Raw genomic sequence first — 22,409 nt, 5'->3', positions numbered from 1 at the left:
GTGGCCGTGGTTTCTTAAAACACCTTAGAGTCCCGATGAATGTACTGAAATAAATACTGCAGGCCCAAGTCGAAAAAAAAGAAGTGGATTTGTTATACCTCAATCACACACAGCACATCCCACCCAAACAAGTGACACTATCTCAAACATCATCAATGATTGAAAAGTCCCGTTTTGCAGTTTTAGGAAGACTTTAAGAAGTGGAAAGGCATTCATTTAAAGCGGTTGTAAATTGCTTAATTATATCATTAAACCTGCATCTAAATCCAGGAAGGTACCAAAAGATTGGAACTCCTTGAAGTCGTCATAGATCAGCCCGATATGGACATTCCTATTGGCCACCGCATTAAGCAACTTCCATTGAATTCTAATAAAATACTTATTTAATTTAGAGATCACAACTTTATTAGTAACTAACAGAGAGCAACACAGTTGTTATTTCTTTGCTATATCGTTGATAAGACTAAGAAATCTGTTATTGAAATAGTTTTTGTTTTTTGATTTGCTCAGTTCCAAAAACTTCCCTTTGATAAATGATGTGGTGACCAAAACTTCCTGATCCATAATTTCTTTCTGGAATGTCTTATAAATTATTTTCCTGGGCTCCTCTTAGATCGTCAAGTCTATCGCCCGACAGGTAATTGAGACTGATTTTTATAATAGACTCTTCAAAATACCTGCATTTACTGGCAGAGATTCTCGTTGTCCAACTTTGACAGAATCGAATCATTATCTCTTTATTTTCTTACATCCAACAACTTGAAAATAGCAGACTTGCATCTTTCTCTCAAAATACTAAATGTGAAGGTTAATGGGTGCATCTCAAAAATCTTAACGCGAAACAATTTAAATTTCGGTTATATTGATGTATGTTAACCAATGAGAAGTAGAAAGAGAAGTATAAAGAGAATAGTTGTCAGACCCTTTAAAAGATCTCATTAGCTATTAACTCTAGGCTTATAGTAAAATACAAGTAGTCCACAATTATCCACGCCACAGTTGGAACGTTCTCAATGGGCTTCGGAGTTTCACATGCGCCAGAATTTCCAACCGTTTCTCTATGAATGGTATATGTCAATTTTATTTAATCGAAAAAATACCAAACTACTCTTTAACAGTAAAATCGGTGCATTTATCAGTAAACAAGGTTTTGGTCACACTACAAGAAACACTATTTTATTGTTGTTTGGCACGTCACGGTTAAAATATAAACAAACCAAATTCGCTCGTATATTAAAATGGGCGGTCCTGTGCTAAGTTATAATAATGCGGCATAGAAACCGCTAGTTTGAAATAATTAAAAATTGCCGGGTCATCGAGGCCCAAGCGGTAAAGAAATGAGTGTTTACAATAATTTAAACTCCTTTTTTTTTCTGATTAAAATGATTAAATCTTAAGATAAAATCAACAGAAGTATTTACGAGTACCTAAGTTCGGTAGTGCCACTTTCAAGAAGTTCTTAGGTATTGATTTTTCTCCGGATGCCGCTGCCAAAATGCAATTTACATACACACAGCCTTTGATTTCTGCTCTTCCCCGCCCGCTTGGGGTTTCCTGTCCTGGCTTCTCCGTTTCCCAAGCTCATTTGGGTTAATGCACGGATTATGATCGCCGGATTTATTGATTTGGCCAAGCGGCCTGAAATAAATGTGCCCCTCGAATCGCGTTCTATTTTCGGCACCCCCGCATCCGGTTTCCGCCGCTTCGCCGGTTGTTTTGATTGATGTGCCGAGTGTATGTCCAGTGTGTGTCCAATGGCTTAATTAGGCAAACGCACGTATAGCCAGTCGGAATCGTAATCCCACCTGCCGCCGAGGGCCAAACCCATTTCAAGTGGCTCCTAAATCGCCAGCGTGAAGTGCGGGGAACGGGGTATGCGACGGACGGAAAGGAAAGGGCGTGTTTTTGTATACTGCTGTGACCTAATTTCATGTCTGTTTAGCTTTATGACTAAAGCGGAGGACTCTGCAGGAATTCCAGCGGAAGTGAAAGGTGCAGCACTGACCTATTGTGACACTCCGTTTGCTTAAAATAGTGTTGCATGTCTAGGGTGAAACATAAATCTTTAGATATTTAACTTAAGAGGGGGTGTAGAAATTACTACGAATACCATTAGCATCCAGAACTCTAATGAAAGATTTAAACATTTCTGTGGAATGGGAAACTTATTAAGTATGTTATTTTAAAATCTCGACATATTTATATATTGTCTTTCAAAGTAATTAACTACAATAATTTCTAAAAATTATAACCAGTTATATCAGTTTTGACTAAAAGATCTCACTAGTTATTTGTGATCACAGTAGCTTGGATGCCCATCATAAACAGCTTGAAGTGCTATAAATCTAATCATTATTAATAGCCTCACTCTTGCGCTAGCTCTCGTAATAATCCACTCTCCCGATCCCTGACCCCAGCATAAGCGCTCAATTATGCTAATGGTTCACATGCCCAAACAAGAACCACTTGACTGAGCCCCCGCTAAGCGGTCCGCCAACCCACTCCCGTTCGGACTTCCCCTTTCTCTGTCCCACTCCCACTCCCTTGCAGAGAACTGCCTGCTCTAGCGACGTATTCGCCGTGAGGCCATCAGTCTGTGCACGTCCGGCGATGAAGTCACTGCTCTCAGTCGAGGGCGTAGTCTGCAATTCGAGACAGCTAAAGTGATAGAGTCGCATCTCGCTCTCTGTTCCAGTGAGCCACCATGGTGAAGATCCTCCAGGCCTACAACTTTGCTAGGCAACAGACCTACGCTCTGAACGGCGACATCCTAGCGGCCAGCTTGATCGGCAACAACAGGATAGCCATCAGCAGTGCGGAGCAGTTCATTGAGATCTACGACATCGCGGGCAAGCCGAACCAGTCGGAGGACACCAGGAAAGCGCCAGCGGATGACGGAGTATCGAATGAGGCGGCAGTAGATGCTTGCACCTCCGGAGGCGATGAGCGGACGCCCAACAGGAGCACTCTGGCCACAGTGGGCGAGGTGGTGCAATTGATTTACTGCGAGGCTGGTGAGTAGCAAGCGATTCACGCTTCGAGTTAGCAACTTAAGCCGAATCTCCCTCAGGAAAATACTTGCTCACGCTGGAGAAGGAGCAGGCGGGCAGTCCGGTGCATTCCTCCTCCACAATTAGCTGCACCTTCGAGCAGCAACAGCAACACGGTCTGCTCCGAGGACGACACCAAGATGTTCGTGCGCATCTATGCCAACTTTTGGAAGTTCCCGGACAGCCGGCTCAACGAGCTGCCCATCACTATCCGGATAGCCTCGATGACCACGCCCAAGACGCCGCTGGTGGAAAGCATCGATGTGATCGAGCTGCCACTGCGCAGTCCGCCGGAGCTGGTGCAGTGCTGTCAGACCTCCGGCAACATCATCGTGAGCAGCCGCGACAGGATCTACCTGTACGAGTACACGCAGTGCGTCCACGAGAACACCCAGCCCAGGTTCTCCTTCATCGATTTCCTGCCCTTCAAGTTCTTCGTGCAGCTGAACTTCGTTCCAGTGCGTCTGTGTCTGGCCGAGAACGTGATCGCCTGCCTCAGCCATCGCTACTGCGTGGCCTTCAAGGTGGTGGATGCACTGGCGAGCAGAGCCAGTGGAGGGCAGGACGTGAGCTGCCTGGACAACGACTACGGTGGCGGAGATGAGCCGCTCTCCGAATCCCTCAGCCTCGGCAGCAAGGCTAGTGCCAGTGGCGGGGGCGTGGGCGGGGGCGTGGTCAGTTCCAGCCACAGCCAGCAGAGCTGCGACAGCGACTCGCTGCAGTCGACGAGCAGTGGAAAGCCACCGGTGGCCATTAACGGAGCCTTGCCAGGACGGTCGCCGCTGGACTTCAACTTGGCCAAGCTGGTTAACAACGCCTACGGCAGGGAGTTCGAGCCGGAACTGCGCTCCCAGTGGGATGAGAGTGAGTTCGGAGGAGGAAAGGGTCAGGAGGACAACCAGGACATCACCATCAGTCCCCAGCGAGCTGCAGACATTAAAATCAAGCTCGTCAACGAGGCCAAGGCCATGAATGTGAGGGGCATCGCCGGGGGCAGCCATCTGGATGATGCCTCAGTGCAATACGATGTGCGGAAGCTGCTTCAGATCTGCATGAAGACCTCAGAGAACCAACCGCGGGTCTTGGACATTCTTCGCTGCATGGACCTCAAGGCCATCTACCAGCGAAGCGGGCAGGGAGCAGATCAGGAGGACGACGAGTACGACATGGGCAACCAACAGGTGCCCAGTGCGGTGACCACCTTCAAGCACGTCAACCGCCGGACACTCAAGTCGTCGCAGCACCAGAGGTGCATGGGTCACGCCCTCCTGGTGGCCTAGCAGTGTGGACGGCTTCCTGTACCAGTTCTCCGCCCAAGGCAAGTGGTACAGTGAGAACGAAAAGCCGGTGGCCAGCTACAGCTTCACGGCTCCGGTGATCCAGGTGCACATTAACGACTACGTGGTGTTTGCGGTGACCTCCGAGTCCGTGGAAACGCACACGTCGCGCATCGGGCACAAGCTCTTTCACAACCGCTTCGAGTACCCCTCGATTGGCGGTCTGTTCCCCGAGGAATCCGCCCCGGATGTGAGCTCGCCCATCGCTGTCGTTGGCCTGGCCGCGTTTATGCACGTTCAGTTTGTGTGCGTGAACCGGGAGCAGCTGGTGCTTATCACGAACGCAGCTCTGGAGCAGCACAAGCGGCGCAGCATGGGCGAGGTGACAGGCGGTCAAGTGGTGGCCGTCAAACGGAACATCGCCGCTCGTCTGCTGGCCGAGGCGAAGGCCAAACACAGCAGCCTGCTGAGGAGCAGCAGTGCAGCCCAATCCTCGACGGTGGCCAACGAGTGGACGCTGTATAACCTGGAAGTTCCGCGGGTGGAGTGCGTCATCGAGGATCTCGAGGGCATTGCGGAGTCGTATCGCAGTGCCAGCAGCTGCAACTTCTACGATCTCATGGAGGAGGCGCATGTCATGCTGCGCCTGAGTCTCACGCTGCAGGGCGAGCGCTTGGGGGCGGAGCGGGAGCTGCAGCTCCGGAAAATGTTCGTTGCGAACTGCAGAAAGCTTGCTGATTTCTCAATACGGTACGGAAAAAAATTATTTAAACTTCTACCAGTAACATTGATATTATTTCAAAAGTATGAAATAATGTATGTCTGTATCAACAGGCTGGAACATGGAAACCTTAAAAATTATTTGTTTCTTATGTAGTTGGAAGCAAAGATCGGATTTGGGCAATTTACCCTCATTTCGTAGCCTTTTCAGTAGATATTATAAAAATTTTAAATATAGGAAAGATGTATTTCATTAGTTACATATCTAATCATCTGTTTTTCGCATTCTTTACTCAGTTTAAAAGCTATTTATGTAAAAAGTATTTGTTAGTTACATATTTAATCATGTGTTTTTCGCTTTCTTTACTCAGTTTAAAAGCTATTTCAAGTGACTATGATAAATGGTCGCCAACCACAAAATTGCGGAACATTATTCTTACTTTGTTTTTAACAATAGTTGCTGATGTTTTTGTTTTTGCTTCTCCTTAACAGACTTTAACTCTTACTTTTTTATTTATACATCTTGTTATACATCTTGCCTTTCTTTCAGTTCCAGCAAACAGGAAGTTTATCTGCAGGCTACAGGCTTCTACAGAATGTGCCAGCTTCATCTGGTGGACATCTTCAATAACTACATAGAGAACTTCATGGACAGCGATGAGACAATGGAGACCACTGAGCTTGCGGGACTGATCTACACGGTAAAACTGTTCCTACTCAGTTTGGGGACAGATCGCTTGAAGTCGGCTTTTCTGAACCAGACGGTTCGTCCGTACTTTACGCCCGCTCGGGTGATCCAGCAGGGCTACAAGCAGGTTCCGCTCTCGCTGGAGTTCCTCAACATGTTCATCAAACATGCTCCGGCGGAGATTCCGAAGATAATGCTGATTTCACCCGTAGTGGCGGACTCTATGAGTGGAGAGCTGATCAACTACCTGAAGTACTTGAACAAGCTGTAAGTGGTTGCCTGATTTCTGTAAAGAAGTCTTAAGTCAATTGTTTTGATTTCCCATCTAGTTCCCCCGAAGAAAACCTGCTGCTGGCTGTGACAGCCTGCCGCATGTCCAACTATCTACTGGCTCAGGAGATAATTGCAAAGTCCAGCAGACGCAACCTGGCCACCGCCCTGATTCGGCACAAGAACGTTCTGTTCGACGACAGCACTGTGATCTACCAGCGACGCCATCAGCAGCAAGCCGACTGCCAATCCCAATCCCATTCGCGGGGTAAGAAAACCCGACGGGTAGGTGGAAAGAGCAAGCCCGCTGCGGCCAGTACGCCAACTCCGAGCACCATCGTCTCGTTCTCGGACTTCTGCGAGACGATTCTGCTGGCCAACGAGCAGCCTGCGCTAATCGAAGCGATCAGCGACGCCCTCATCCATGCACTGTGCATCGAACATAGCCTGACGCTGGACGTGATTCTACAGCTGTTCCTCAACTACATCGCCTCGCACATTGGCCAAAAGGGCTATCAGACCTCGCAGAAGGTGTTCGTTAACATTCTGCAGGTGTACTTCTACGACATCTACGACGTGAGCTCGTCCCTGCAGGCCCACGAGGTGCGTTCGCACACGCCGCCGCAACTGGACGACGACTACGACGAGGAGTGCAGCAGTTCGCGGGCTCCCTCGCTGCACAGCGAGGCGGACGCCCAGTCGCTGTCCAGCTCTTGCGCCAGCTCGGCGCACGAGGAGCGCTCCGCGAGCCTCTCGATCGGTGGCCGGCAGCAGCGAATCGTCTACGATCAGCTGCAGGAGCAGCAGTCGTCGCCCTTTCAAAAGCGGAACTCAAATGCCTCGCTGTCGCAGCCCCAGCCGGATGATGACGTGGCCGCCACTAATCTCAAGGGCCTCAAGATCCTGTTTCGCATGTACATGGGGCGGTTGAAGGCCCTCAGTGATCTCATCACAGACCTGCAGTCAGCGGACGTGGAGCAGCAGGCTGGTCGCGAGGAATTCATGAACCTGCGCATGGAGTGCATCTCGTACATGGTGGGCATGGCTCCCAATTACTGTCCCAAGCCAAATGTAAAGAATCCCAATGATCCGCTGGGCAGCAAGCTAGTGTACGTGCCCTTCATTCCTGACTATAAGCTGCCCGAGGGCGAGGAGTTTGAGCGCCACATCAAGAGCTACATTCGGCCAATACCCTGTTTGCTGGAGCGACCGCAGTACTTAAACCGCCTGCCGCCCTTCGAACGAAGCGACTTCAGCTACCCGAACAAGGACGAGGGCGAGTTTGAGGTGCGCTTCATCAGCTGGCATAACGAGCTGCTGACCCTCACCCTCAAGATTCAGAGTCTGCTGGCCTCCAGCAAGGTGGATCGCGAGATCATCTCCGAGTTTCTGGCCTTCATACAAAAGACGCCGCATTTGATGGGCATCGACAGTTTCCTGGTAATCGTCTTGCCCAAGAACTTGGCAATAAACTACCTGCTTAGTTTTTGTCCCGCCTTTCTGTGGCAGTACGGAAAGGTAAGTGATGGATTTTTTAGGATTTAAACTTTTACCCTATGTAAATTGGGAAAATATCATAGTAATTTCAAAACAATTGTATTAAAATAGGGAACTATTAGAAAAACAAGAAGGAAATCACTATTAAAACTAATATATTTGTATTCACTTATTAAACATTTCCTATTTAAATAAATATTTATAGAACAATAACAAAGTTATGCCGACATTAGTATATTTCACATATGACTGCTCTAGGATACAGTCGTATAATTTCTATAAAATTTAAACATTATTTCTGAAGTTATAATGAAGTTATTGCAATTAATTCTATGGTTATGGTTAGTGCTTTTATGGTCAATAGCATCGATGCCATGAAGATTTTCGTATTTTTCGTTCTTAGTTAAATTATCAAATAATTAATTGGTTTTAAAGAAAAACTTATCCACACGTTTTTTTTTTGCCAGAAACAAACAAAAAATTTTTTACTGACGTGTGGCAATTCAATCTAATTTTTCTCAAAAATACTTTATTCAAATTAGTAACTCAAAAACTTGTGAAACAATTTTGTTTAAAATTCTGTACACATATTTAGGATATATATACATATTGTAGATATGTATAATGATTGAGCGGGGGATTTTATTCATGTTATCTAGGCTTAGATTTAAAAAACTCCCCTAACGTAAATCTAATATTTGGTTCTAAAGTACAAAAATGTTTTTTTTTGTATCTGTGAAGCCAATGCGTAGGTTTCACATATAAAAAAATACATTTTTGTACTTAACGAGGTTAAAAAATGGTGAGCTTCAAACACTTCAATTTAATATTGAACATTTTCTCAGTGGTATTCATTCCCAAAATTGTTTTTGCTATGAAAAGGTAAACGATTAGATAGCACAGGAAACTATAATGATGTAGATAATATTATATAGCTTATAAAAATATTTGTTGATCCTTTTCTTAAAGGAACATAAGGGATAACACAGATATAGTAAAATTTTTACCTATGAGTACATTTTTTTAATGCTTTCTATTTCATTTATCATGCAGTCCTGCGGTTTCACGCCCAAACACTGGGAGAGCCTGCTGCGGAAGATTCTCAGCAAACAGGAGGCGCTGCCCAACTGGAAGACACACATTTCGGGTTTGTAGCTGAATTTATCACAAAGTACCAATTAATATATGTAGTTAATTAAATTGCAGAGATACTCAACAATTTGGTGGCTGAGCTGAGCTTCGAAGAACTTCTGCAGTGCTTTCCCAGCGAGGTCATTCAAAACCGGAACACAGCACAGTACTTTGCCAAGGAGTTTGCCGAGACAAGTGTCCTTTATGAGCACGAGGAGCTCGTCTTTAAGACTCCCGATCGGAGCGAGGGGCACAGGGAACACATGCCGATGGACAACATCGATGAGGACAATGTGTTCGAGTTAACGCTGCGCAAGGCGGTGGCCAAGCAGCGGAGCATTGCGCTGAGATCCATGATCGAGTCCACAGGGACCCAGCTGTTCGACGCCACCAGTAATCCCATGTACAACCTGTAGTCGGTCTAAACTCCACTTTAAACTAGTTACAAACGAAATTATCAAATTGAAAATCGATAAGATTGATTGATATTAACGTAGCAAAGTAGAGAGCACGGAAGGCAGCTTTGCTTGTACTCCATAAATAGTTCGATTTGTAATTTGTAGTTTTAGGGCACTTCCATAACGAGGCATAATTTATTGACATTTCTGTTTGACACCAAACGCAACATTCGGATACTGAAGTTAAAGTTGATTTCTGGAGCGAACGGGGAAGAACTCCTGGGCTGTAGGTTGTAAAAGTAACTAGCTCGTCGCGAATTTGTGCGGTATTTGCCATAGGAAAGCAGATGTGTGATCGGGAGTAATTAGGAAACCCCCTCTCTACCTGTATTTGTATTCGTACACAATGTTAATCCAAGTTTCCTTTGAACTAAGCTTTCGAACCCTTATAGTATTCGTACTCTATACATTAGTTTCTTAGTCACTTTACTCACCCATACACCATAATATACACCCAAACACACTGTCTTACACAAAAAAAAAAAAACAATCTCAAGTGATATTTTTAATTCTTGCATTGAATCTGAACAATAAAAGCATAATTACATGACAATGGCCTGATGTCTCGAGGCGTTCATCTCAGTTAGTTAATCTGGCAATTAAATCCGGGCTTCAGTGGGCGTGCTTAGGTAATTGAACGTGTGAAAACTGCTCGCGGACGGGCCTCTCCGCCGTGAATAACTCAGCCAATTAAGGGCAACCAGCGTCGGGCGTGCGGTTTTCCAAGCCGGACTCAGTCACTTGGCGACGCTTGGTGCAATCGGCAGCAGCAGCATGCCCAAACTGCAGCCCACACTGGAGGTGGTTCCGGAGAAGCCTGAAACGGGATTGGAGGACGCGGAATCCGAGAAGGCGACGGAGGAGAGCCAGCTGGACGCAATCATCATTGGGATCGGCCAGTTCGGTCGCTTCCAGATCTTCAACTACCTGCTGCTCTGCCTGCCCATCATCTGCAACGCCTTCTACTCCATTTCCTTCGTCTTCACAGCCGGAGAAGTGCTGCACAGGTGGGTCAGTCGAACGATGCCATTGCCATTGCCATTTTTAGCTCCAGAAGTCTTTCACAGATGCCACATAGCCCAGTGCGACAATTTGGCTACCAGCTACGAGGCGCCCTTCCTGAACTTCACCACTCCGCAGCGCCACGGGAGCTGGGATCAGTGCGAGCACTACGCCGTGAGATCGGATCCATTGGTTGGAGCTTCGTGCAACGCCAGCAGTTTCGATGCGGATCGGCGCGTTGGCTTGCGATGCGGGCTTCAAGCTGAGCAACGACGACAATACGATAGCCAGTGAGGTAGGTCCAATGGTGTTTCCGAAAGGCATTGAACTGACTTTGGTGCCCTCTCCCTATCAACAGTTCGGCATCTTCTGCGCTGACCAGTGGAAGCTATCGATGGTCGGGACAGTCAACAATATAGGACAGTTTGTGGGCATACCCCTAGGGGGTTATCTAGCCGATCGGTATGTTAAACACGAAAATACTTTTATATAAGAATTAGTCAAATATTTGCCACTTATCAGTGCAATGACATTTTTAAGTGCAAGCATACTTGTTTAACTTTCGCATCGTATTGCCAACAAAAATGAAATTTGTTATTCACAACAAGTTCGAAATCCAACCAAACTGGTGTTGAGTGCGAAAGGGCGAAATTTAGTCAGACGGGATCGATTATTACAAGCACGCACCAACTATTTTGTCGACATATTTTTGGCGATTGGTATACCCTTTACTTGTTCAAATGATATGTATATACTTCCTGTCCCTATTTCCGTAGGAGTCTCGAGATCTCGGCGACAATAAAATTGACAGAATCTGAAATGGACAGCGCGAAATCCCTTTTTTCTTTTCTAAATTAGCCCACCTCTTAAATTGGTCAAATCTTTGTTGATTGGTTCAGTGGTATCACAGATCTGGGAATTTAATTTGCTTGGAAAATGTACCCAGTTTTCAGATTTGGTCGTCAATGAATGTCCGAAATTCAAAAAGCTTTATAAAAACAGAAAGAAAACACAGTTTTCAAGGTTTTAAAAAATCTTTCTTTACCAAAGCTTAAATTGGCATTTTTGACACGACTCGGAGTAGATTTTATTCTTTATAAAAAGGGTTTTAACAGGTTGTTAGGGTTGTTAGGGCTTCATTGGGACATAAACTTTCACACGCGTTTTTCTCGAAACCATGTTTTTTTTAAACTGACGACCACGATTTAGCAATTTAGATCGATTTCGTTAATGGGCATATTGAATAAACAAGGTCAAGCCGTTTTTTTTTAAATTCAAGAAAAAATAAAAAAAAACGATTTTTTTAATTTAAAAACCTTTGCCCCTCCGACGATAGACACTGAGCCACAAATTAACATGCTTTTTAAATAATTTTTTTTGTCCAGCTGATGGACCACCTTTTTTTGAGCAAGGCCACTTTGTAGTTTCAAAAGTCTCGAATAATAAGTATTTTGAAAAAAAAAAATTTTGTTTTTGTAGTTAAGATGTTACTTAATATATAGAAAAATAGGTTTCGAGTTTTTAGTTTCCCTGGTTCCAGAAAAAAAAAAACAAAAAAAGCTTAAAAACGGGCCTTACATGGGGTGACCCCATAATCTTGTCCATTTTTCCGTGACAATGGCATATCAAAGTTTTCTTTAAATACAACAATTTTACGAGATTATAAAATTTGCAACAGTGAGTTCGGTTAACGACTAAATCCTTTGCTCATGCATTACTAACAATCTCTGGTGTTGCTATAGATATGGACGGAAGTTGCTACTGGTGGCCGCCGGGGTCCTCAGCTCCTTTGCCGGACTCGCTCGCTCCACCGCGCCGGAGTACTACAGCTTCCTGAGCCTAGAGTTCCTGGACATGGCCGTGGGCAGCACCCTCTTCCCAACCGCCTTCCTGCTGGCAGTGGAGCTGGTGGGTCCGCAGCACCGCGTGGTGGCCGCCACCATGATCAGTCTGACATACGGTCTGGCGGAGGCCTTGATGGGCTACCTGGCCGACTTCCTGCGCGACTGGCGCGTCCTGCTGCGCGTGCTCTACGCTCCCGCCCTGCTGCACCTGACCTTCGTCTGTCTGCTGCCGGAGAGCGTGCGCTGGCTGCTCAGCCAGTCGAAGGAGCTGGAAGCCAAGGCCACGCTGCGGAGGGTGGCCAGGGTGAACCGCAAGGAGCTGCCGGAGCAGCAGCTGGACGCGCTGATCCGCTCGAACCGCCGGCTGGTGGAGCAGTCCTCCGCCTCCGGCGGCCACTACAGCTTCCGACAGATCTTCCAGGCCCTGGGTGGCCGCACCGCCCTCTGCTGCTTCGTGTGGTTCACCCACACCCTCATCGCCCTGGGCCTGAGCCTGAACTCCACCCAGCTGAGGGGCAGCAAGTTCGAGAACTTCAGCATGACGGGGTTCATGCAGCTGCCGGGTATCCTGATGGCCACCACTCTCATGAACTGGATAGGACGCCGCTGGGCACTCAGCTCCTGCCAGTTCACTTGTGCCGTCCTGCTCCTGGCAGTGGCCGCCACGGATAAAGGTGAGCTTGGCTGGGACAGATGGTTTAAAGTGAAAAAAAACTAACTAGAACTCCCTCCACAGTGTGTCCTTTCGCCTCCTCGATACTTTACTTCCTGGCGAAAATGGTGTCCACGGGCAGCTTCATGATCCTGTACTTCTTCACCTCAGAGATCTTTCCCACGAACTGCCGGAACAGCATGCTCTCCTTCTGCTCCAGCGTGGGTCGCTTTGGCTCGATGTTGGCCCCCCAAACCACTCTACTGGTGAGTAACGTTTCCATAAGTTCCCAAGGTATCACACCACTAAACTCCACCTTGCTTGTAGATCGTACACTACCAGTATGCCCCCCATTTGCTCTTTGCCCTGTTCGGATTCACCTGCTCGGGCCTGGCTTTGTTCTTTCCGGAGACCACCAACAAGGTGCTGCCCACCACGCTGGCTGAAGCACGAGCCCTGGACAAGAGTATACCCAAGGTAAAAGTCCCGAAAAGTGTCGCCTAATCGAAAACGAGGCACTATCGCGTCGACAGTATCGGTGATCAGCGTAATTGGAGCGTGCGAGTTTCGATGACCAACAAATTTGCAAGTGAAGATTGAGCAATAAACGATTTAGAAATTTGGCAAGGCTGCTGACACCTTAATGGTGAGCCAAGTTGGTTTGATATATGAAGTCGCATTACAACCAAAAAAGTCGTTTGAAAATTGAGTATGTTCGATGAACAGCAAAGCTGACTTCTTGTTGTTTAACCTATAGATTATAAGGTTATAAAAGAGCTTAAGCCTCTTTAAATAACAACTAAAAACGAGGAATACATACGGTAAAAATATTTTAAAATCCCAACATAAAAATGAGAGTTGCAGTCATTTCCAGTACTTTTCTATAAGACTTACACTTTCATCTATTCAAAAATGTTTAACAAAAAAAATATCTTATATTTTAAAGAAAGTTTGAAGCTTAAAAAAATTAATTCCGTATTATTGAGCCAAAGGAATTTTTACAAGAAAGGAAGAAAACTTCGAAAAGCCGAAGTTTATGCTGTTGCATTCTATTGAACGACTATACTGAGATTTTTATGTATATTTGTTTTAAGACAATGGAGCTACATATGTCGATTTTTAAATTAATTTTTTGGTTGTTCCCGTGGCAGCTAAATGATGTAGTTTTTCGGTTTTAATACAAATATAAACCGTAAGCCTGAAATAGTAAACCATGAGTATAACTCGAAGTAAATTTTTGCATTAATTGAAAACAAATGAAGTTATGATGTTTCGTTTATTGAGTTACTTACACAGTCGATCCGGTCCGTTTTCACTTAGATACTACCTGTAATAGAAAAAAGAGTTTTGGAAAAGCTTCAAGCACGCTTTTGACTAAATTTAGAAGTCTTCCAATGTTGTTTGGCTTTAATTTTTCTAAATGAAAAACTGCGATTCTGTTTTTTGACTATGTTTATTTGAACCTTAAGAATTGTATTTGTCGAGTCGAGTAAATGATATCGGCCAAATGGGCGCCTTACCATATATCACAATCAAATCATATCATATTCCATTCATACGACATATATTGTAAAAATAACTTTTAATTATAGTATATGGGTACAGTTATTCTTATAATATTATACGTTAATCTTACGTTGAGCTTCAATTAGCAATTCTGCGATTCATAAGCGAATTGATAGAAGTGACTTAACAAAATAAATATTGGTTCAGTTCGAGTACTTATCTAATTCCGATTGCAGTCGGGTCTTATCAGCTGTATGGCCAGCATTGCCGCGGAGTATTACCGATTTATGGCTGGCTTTCAGTGGGGCCAGTGCCTTACATATATCTATCAGCAATTTCAATTACAGCTCGCCAACAATTTATTGTGGCCTCATCGCACTTATCATTGATTTATCAATCATGCTCGGCAGCCCAGCCGATCGAATAGTCAGTCAGGCACTGGACTTGTGTACACAGTGCTCTCACTTAAACATCTAAGGCATATTAGTGCCCCAGTCCAGGAAGGACATCGTCCGATGGTCCGATGGCACCTGGTTGCCCCTCACAAACTCGCCAGCTTGGGTGTGGTTCCTGGTAGCTTCTTCCCTCTCCAACATAAGAAGAACAATATTAAACGTGCCTGCTAAAAGTCAATGAATGTAAAAGTCAGTCGTTCGATTGAACGTAACACGATTGGGCTGTGTTTCGGCCACATACCCTCCACGTCACACTTGCTCGTGTGCCAAGGAAGCAATACGATCCCCTATTGTCAAGGTTGTCCGTCAGAAATGATGTCCTTCTCTAGACCTGCTCCACAGTTCCGAAAGCACCCCCTATGAATTGCTTTCTACCAAGTCATGGATTGCATTATAAGTTTATTTGTTAGAAAAGTTTTCCCGTGCTTATACATAATTGCAAAAAAAAAAAACTATTATATATTATTAATTTGGAGTAAATACTTTTAACATAATAAAAAAGCTATTACATAGAAACCAATACAATGGTAATATATCTGTGAAGTAACATGTGTTATAAATGATTTTAAGTATAATATTGTTATTTTGATTAACTCTGCTGCATGTATATATAGATATATATATATATAAATATAATATATATATAATATCTCGACGCTGGGATCAAGAAAGAGGCGGCTGTTCTTAAATCACTAATTCACAATCAAACTTAAAACAACAAATATATAAAAAAAAACTGAATCATATTTATATACTTGTATTTTAGCCGACTCAAAACTCGGTCTTCTCATGTACTTTTGGTTATTTTATTTATTTGCATTAATATTTTTGTTCATTCATTATTGTTATTGTTTATTGTTATATATTACTTCTGATAGCGGCATTGGCGAATTTTGTTTATCGTATTGTTATTGTTTTGGTATCTCCAGGATGAATAAGTAGAGTCACTTTTTCACAATTTGTTCACTGTGGACTTAGGCACCCAAAATATATAGGCAGGAGCTTCCAGGCTATGTGAGTATCCTCGACAACGGAAAGGACTTCAAGATTCACGTGTTTTTATGATATCAAGGGTCCTCTTCGGGTGTCCTGGATTTGTCCACTATATATATATAAATTATATTGTTCTTATCTGCAAGGCATCCCTCCTAGTCAAAGTTACATCTGGATCAGCTTGGGTCGTTAAGTTGCTTCTCTTCCGCCGTTCTTCTCCTTTCTTCTAGCTTGGCAGCCCATTTTATAGAGGTCTAGGGCTAGGAATGGTGAAAGGTGAAAGATGAATTCCACTATTCCTATTCAAATGCCGTTTCATTCATAAACTGTTCCCATAACTGCACTCAGATCAAATTCAAGGACTGAACTACTTTTGCCTTCAACTCGGGTGCAAAGTCAAGCATTCCGTTGTCGTACAATAACCTATGTTGTCCGTTATCACATTGCAGAGCAATGAACCCGGTTGATTTGGAAATAATTTACATTTAGTTGATGAAAAGGGTTTGGACCTACACATATTTTGAAACACAAAACTATAAAGTTTGGATGCTCCTATTGGTTGCTTGAGTCATTGGGTAGTGTATGTATTTTGTTGTAAGACTCTACTTTAGGGTGGACATAAGCTTGAACTTTGTGTTTCATGTTTTAATGGCTTGCGAAATTCTTGTTCTAGACTTAAGGATCATATTGGTCTATCAGGCTAACAGGCTCGAAGATATCGATGCGATAAGCATGGAATGGAAAATTAGCATACGACTTCCCATTACCGCTTGCAACATTTTTTTTTTTGGTGTCTGCTTATAAGGCGCCAAGAAACGTGTGGCTTTGACCCATGCTCTGTATTTAAGAGTCTCATGTTCTTTTGACTTAGCTTGCCGGGCTGTCACCAAAAAAAAAACTTTTCCTAGTTGATGTTAATATAATTTTGGCTGGAGCCGCGTCCTTCTCCTAAGTCCATCATGGGTGCCCGGTTTTTTGTGTGTTTTCTATTAAGGCATCGGTCAACCACGGGTTGCCTTCCTTTGGACTCCACCATTGTGTTAGCACGAAAAGTTAAGAGAAAAGCACCCATCTGAGAATTTAGGGGATTCTTTTAAAGTGCTTACTAAATCTTCTTCTGGTATCTTTTGTATGATCGTCGAAAGGCTCATTGAAGCCTTGGCGACGCTCCATTAGCTCAATTATCGGACGTTCTGGTCATCTCGCAGGTCAGAGCGAAGAAGTCAAACTCATATTTGTCTTCCATTAACTGCCAGTACCTTTTGGCTGCTGCTCCATTTAGAAGACAGTGGAATTCGCGGAAAACTTGATGCCTGATTATTTTATACAGCTCCTGTAAACGGTCGATACGAAACAGGAAACTTTCCACAGTCATTCCTCGAGAGGTCCCATCAAACTTGATGTTTCATTTATCTAGGAGCAGACCTTTAGAGGCTGAATCTTGTTGCTGTCTGGTGTTGTCCAGGTCTGAGTGTCTCTTATGTCTTGTCTCACTTCGCCCTTCTTGAAGGATATTTTGTCCAAAGGCTTCTTAAAATTTACAAACCGTGGTAGCAGAAATAAAGTAAAGAAAATTCCGAAAGCCGGACTGAAATATGGACAACTACCAAGACACGGAGGGAGCTGTGGGAAATTTAAATTTTCCGAGAGCCGGTCGAGTATGAGTATATGAGCAAACATATGCATAGACCATAGGGGTCAGCCTAAATCCATGGTTATACTTGAAAGGATGATGAGTGCGTTGATCACACAAAATAATGAGCCATGCAGGACATAAAATCCCAAATAGTTGAACTGCAAAACCAGGTGCATGACCATCGGACGCTTTAACCTTGTCCGCGTAACAAGAGTAAATCAAGTGTAAAGGCAAACAGGAGCCGGACACATGGGCCAAAGGCAGTGACATCGGGCAAACAGCGTAAGATAGCGACCACTTGTTGACCCACTAGCAATCAGCTAACAGGCGGGAACAGCTGTTGGCCACCTCCACCTCTACCTCCATCTCCACCTCCACCCACCACCGTCACCCACCAGACACCATGTCTCGCCGTCTGAAAGATAAACAGCAGCAGCGAACCAGTTGCCATATCGATTGATATTAACGCTATGGTGCTAGACCCTTGGATTGGGACTGGGAGCCCATGTTTGATGTACTCCCTTCGCTGGGAAGTGCAAATAGTGTTGGATTGGGATTGGGCCTGATAAGACTTAGATCCCGATAGGAAGGGAAGACAGCGCCGCATGGAGAAGAGCAGACGGCGGTCAGATTAAAAATAGAAACGCACGAGAGACCCGTAACCGGAAAGAGGCATGCGAGCGTCGAATCAAAACACATCGAAACGAACTTAACCAGATGGTGAGCTATGGCTGAATCAGTCAATGAGTGGCACTGCTCCCAGCGAGACGCTCCAGAGCGTCTATATTCGAGTGTGTGGCTAACACTTGTCGAGGCGGAAAGATCGCCAGCGGGCCGCGCGAGTTATAAAACACCGATTAAAAGTGCATTTTCCCACGTGTCCGGCGGCACTTCAGTTAAAAACATCACCATGACCAGCCAGAAGGAGGGCAATGGCTGCAACAGCTCGCCGAGCAATGGCAAAACTAATGGGCACTCGGGCGGAGATGAGGACAACTCGCTGGACGCCATTCTGGTGCGGATCGGGCAGTTCGGGCGCTATCAGATCATTAACTACGTGCTGCTGTGCGTGCCCATGCTCTTCAACGCCTTCTTCTCCATCTCCTATGTGTTCTCGGCGAGCACAGTGGTGCACAGGTAGGCGAACAGTCCGTGAAACCGGTGGAGTGAGTGGCTGACACTCCCCAAATCTGTCCCTAGGTGTAACGTGCCGCAGTGCGACAGTGCCAGCAGTGGGTACGAGGAGAGCTGGCTGAACTTCACCATCCCCTACAAGAACTCCTGGGATGCCTGCCACCGCTTCGCTGTCAACGAGACTGGGATCTCGGGAGCTGCCCCCTCCGGAGACTTCTGCGCCGAGGAGTACTTTACCAACAGACCGGAGAGCTGCGGACACGACTTCAAGTTCAGGGACGAGGAGAAGACTATATCAACTGAGGTGGGTAATCGCAGAGGCAGATAGTACTGATAAGAACGTCTCATGAAGTGCTTACTTTGATACCATTTCAGTTGGTTTTATTTCAAAAGTAATAGGTTTTAGGTGGCATGAATAAATGTTTATGGCAATAGTCATTAGTTAAATAGCTAATTTCACCCACTCTAATAACTTTATACGAATTATTACACGTACTGTAAGCATGTAAGTATGGGCATTAGCCTATATGGAGAAACCCAGCGTAGACTATCTAGATTCAGTTGAATCGCATGTAGTCATGATCATTAATTTTGCAAAATTTATAGAAAACGATAACTATTTTACTTATTCTTTATTTACACTCATAAAAAAACGGAAAAGTAAAAATTATTATCTGACTATTGAATTTAAATTTGTATATTAAATAATAAAATTAAATATGAAATCATAATATTAAATACAATGCATATTAAATTAAATTAATCAATATTAAAACTTTAATTACTGTGGAAAATATTGGATTTAAAATAGTTTGCATATGATATAAATGCATTTTATTTGGGTTAAATATGGTTTAAATTTAAATTACATTTCCGATATTTAAATCAAAACCCGAAAACAGTCAAATGAAAAGTGAAAATTTTTAAATTGAACACACAATTGTACCAATGCAATAAGAATTATTTATTAATAATATATAAAATATTAAAATGAAATATGAAATCATAATATTAAATACAGTGCATATTATTATTATTTTAATGACCAATATTAAAAAATTAAGTAATTGTGGAAAATATTAGATTTTAAATATTTCCCAATTGATATAAATGCATTTTATTTTTTCAGATATTTAAATCAAAACCCGAAAATAGCCAAATGATAAATGATAAGGGAACATATTTAAATTGAAAACACAATATCTGGATTTACTCAGTTTTTTTCGGTGTGGCAATGCAATAAGAAGTATTTATTAATAATTTCCTTACGTCTCAGTTCGGCATATATAAAATATTAAAATGAAATATGAAATCATAATATTAAATACAATGCATATTATTATTATTTTAATGACCAATATTAAAAATTTAAGTTAATGTGGAAAATATTAGATTTAAAATATTTCCAAATTGATATAAATGCATTTTATTTCAGTTAAATATGGTTTAAATTATAAATTTCATTTCAGATATTTAAAGAAAATCCGAAAACAGTCAAATGAAAAAGGGAAAATATTTAATTTAAAACACAATTTTTGGATTTACTACATTTGTTTTCCCGTGTGCCAATTCAATAAGAAGTAATTATTAATAATTTCCTTACCCCTGTAGTTCGGCATATATTGTGAGGACGAATGGAAGCTATCGATGGTGGGAACAGTCAACAATATAGGACAGTTCGTGGGCATACCCCTTGGAGGATACTTTGCGGATCGGTAAGTTGTCTTCCAGTTGGCCAGAGATTTTCCAATCCTAAACGCCCATTTGTCACAGGTTCGGACGACGGACCATGCTGGCCGTGGCCGGATCCTTGAGCGCGCTGATGGGCGTCATCCGCTCGCTGTCGAGCAACTACTCCATGTTCCTGGCGTTCGAGTTCCTGGACATGGCCGTGGGCATGCACCCTCTTCCCCACCGCCTTCCTGCTGGCCATCGAGCTGGTGGGTCCCAAGCGGCGCGTGGCGGCGGCCACGATCATCACCATCTTCTATGCGCTGGGCGAGGCCTTCCTCGGATTCCTGGCCTCCCAGGTGCAGCACTGGCGCTGGCTGCTCCGCGTCCTCTACGCCCCGGCCATCCTGCAGATCCTGTTCCTTTGGATCCTGCCGGAGAGCGTGCGCTGGCTGCTCAGCCAGGGAGCCGAGGATCGGGCCGCCGCCGTGCTGCGTCGGGCGGCGCGGATCAACAAGCGAGCCCTGCCCGAGGAACAGGTGGAGGAGCTGCTGGCCACCAACCGGCAGAAGCTGAGCCAGGCCAACGAGAGCCAGTACCCGATCATGCGCGCCGTGCGGTTCTTCTCGCTGCGGATCGCCAACTGCTGCCTCTGCTGGTTCACCCACACGCTCATCGCCCTGGGACTCAGCCTGAACTCGGTCAACCTGGGCGGCAGCAAGTACACCAACTTCATGCTGAACGGCTTCATCCAGATCCCGGGCCTGCTGCTGCCCCTGGTCATCATGGACCGCGTGGGCAGGCGCTACTCCCTGTGCGCCTCGATGCTGCTCTGTGCCATCTGCATGGGCGCCTCCGCCGGAGTGGCAGCTGGTACTGGGTCTCCATCTCAACTTTATGCAAAAACTAAACTAATTCGGTTTTCCCCTCAGACAACTACGCGGGTTCCCTCACCCTGTTCCTCATCGGCAAGCTGGCCATCACCTGCAGCTTCCAGATTCTGTACTTCTTCACGTCGGAGATCTTCCCCACCAACGTGCGGAACAGCCTGCTGTCCCTCTGCTCCATGGTGGGACGCATCGGCTCCATGTTGGCCCCCCAAACTCCGCTGCTGGTTAGCATGGGTTTATGTCCTCTGTGGCTAGTTACCTAATCTATGCCACTTCTCTTTCAGGCCAAGTACTACATCTACGCCCCGCAGATACTGTTCGCCACCTTCGCTCTGATCAGCGGCTTCCTGACCTTGGCTTTCCCCGAGACGGCGGACAAGGTGCTGCCCACGACCATGGAGGAGGCACGCGACTTGAACGTGGCCAAGCGACGGGGTCAGGGGGTCGCGGGGGAGGAGCTGGGGGAGGGACCCAAGGGCTCCCAATAATGATCTGCAACTGGGAACTGAAAAGAGGCTAAATGCAGCCAGTTACGTCTTAGGTTAAGTGAGAGCCAATGCATTTGTTGATTTTTTAATGTGTTTTAGTTAGTTAAGGTTTCTCCGTACGAAACCGATTTGGTCACAAAACTCGTCATTTTTATTTGTTGCCTTTTAAGCTTCTTTTAATAATGTATCAGTTAGAAAAAATCTGTAAATGTCATTATTTATTTCTTATTTTAGCATATAAGTGATCAAATCGGTCCGCTAATGGCAGGGAAAAAATCAAGCTTTGCCATGAAATAATTTTAAAATGTTTCGTTTCATTGGGGATGTGGTTAAATAAGACTCACAAGAGTACCGAGGTATAGCTAAGAATACAACAATCCGATTTACGATGAAATTTGTATTATCTAATAATTTGAAAACATAAAATCGCCAAAACATAAAACTGGTTTAAAACCCATGAGGCTAGACACATATGTATATATACTTTTTTACATTAATTTCTACATTAATTCTGTCTCTTGCTTAGTGCAGCCACCAAACGCCAGGTGGCGTTGAGGGGCGAAAAGTTAATGCTGCTTACCCTATGTTTAGAAATAATATACTTAATTTGTTCTTACTTTTTTTACATTAAGTTCTACATGATATTTGTCGCTGGCTTAGTAAAGCCACTAACCGATAGGTGGCGTTGTTTCCAATTTGTTTGAATATAATCGAATTCATTTCATCTACAAATTTTTAATTTCTAAACGAGTCATTTCCGAAATTAAAATAACATGTTTGACTTTATGAACACATTTACAACCCAAAAAATTTCTCTACCATTAATGAGTTGCGTGCCACACAAGTTCGCCATTTATGGTTAAAAATACATGGTCAAGTTTTCGAGGACATCGCTCCGTTATTAAAAAAAACTTTTCCTTGGTGTGTCTCAAAATAAACATTCTTGGTGTCTCTTTGTCAGTTTCAAAAAATTTTGAGGACTTGTTTTTAGAATTCTGGAATAAATGTGCTGGGCAGGCTGTTACAAAAAAAATTGTTCTACGACTT

At 44.2% G+C, this 22,409-nt stretch overlaps 2 protein-coding genes across 2 annotated transcripts; both read left to right on the top strand.

Moving 5' to 3' along the window:
* Positions 1–1,155: 1,155 nt before the first annotated feature.
* LOC128259891 (uncharacterized) lies at positions 1,156–9,644 on the top strand. Its single transcript, XM_052992507.1, is given in 9 exon segments — positions 1,156–1,329; positions 2,696–3,014; positions 3,071–3,144; positions 3,146–4,327; positions 4,329–5,077; positions 5,598–6,002; positions 6,065–7,523; positions 8,556–8,649; positions 8,709–9,644. Coding segments are annotated over 8 exon segments (4,614 nt in total). The 5' UTR covers positions 1,156–1,329; positions 2,696–2,704; the 3' UTR covers positions 9,050–9,644.
* Positions 9,645–9,789: 145 nt separating this feature from the next.
* On the top strand, positions 9,790–21,667 carry LOC128259883 (uncharacterized). Its single transcript, XM_052992497.1, is given in 14 exon segments — positions 9,790–10,098; positions 10,159–10,333; positions 10,335–10,388; positions 10,452–10,555; positions 11,836–12,611; positions 12,674–12,855; positions 12,917–13,091; positions 17,905–18,316; positions 18,380–18,617; positions 19,925–20,028; positions 20,087–20,210; positions 20,212–20,857; positions 20,917–21,098; positions 21,159–21,667. Coding segments are annotated over 14 exon segments (3,609 nt in total). The 5' UTR covers positions 9,790–9,865; the 3' UTR covers positions 21,363–21,667.
* The last annotated feature ends 742 nt before the right edge of the window (positions 21,668–22,409 follow it).

This window comes from Drosophila gunungcola (genome assembly GCF_025200985.1).
Source record: "Drosophila gunungcola strain Sukarami chromosome 3L unlocalized genomic scaffold, Dgunungcola_SK_2 000009F, whole genome shotgun sequence".
In the NCBI taxonomy this organism is placed as follows: Eukaryota; Metazoa; Arthropoda; class Insecta; order Diptera; family Drosophilidae; genus Drosophila; species Drosophila gunungcola.
This window is presented reverse-complemented; position numbering and strand designations above follow the sequence as displayed.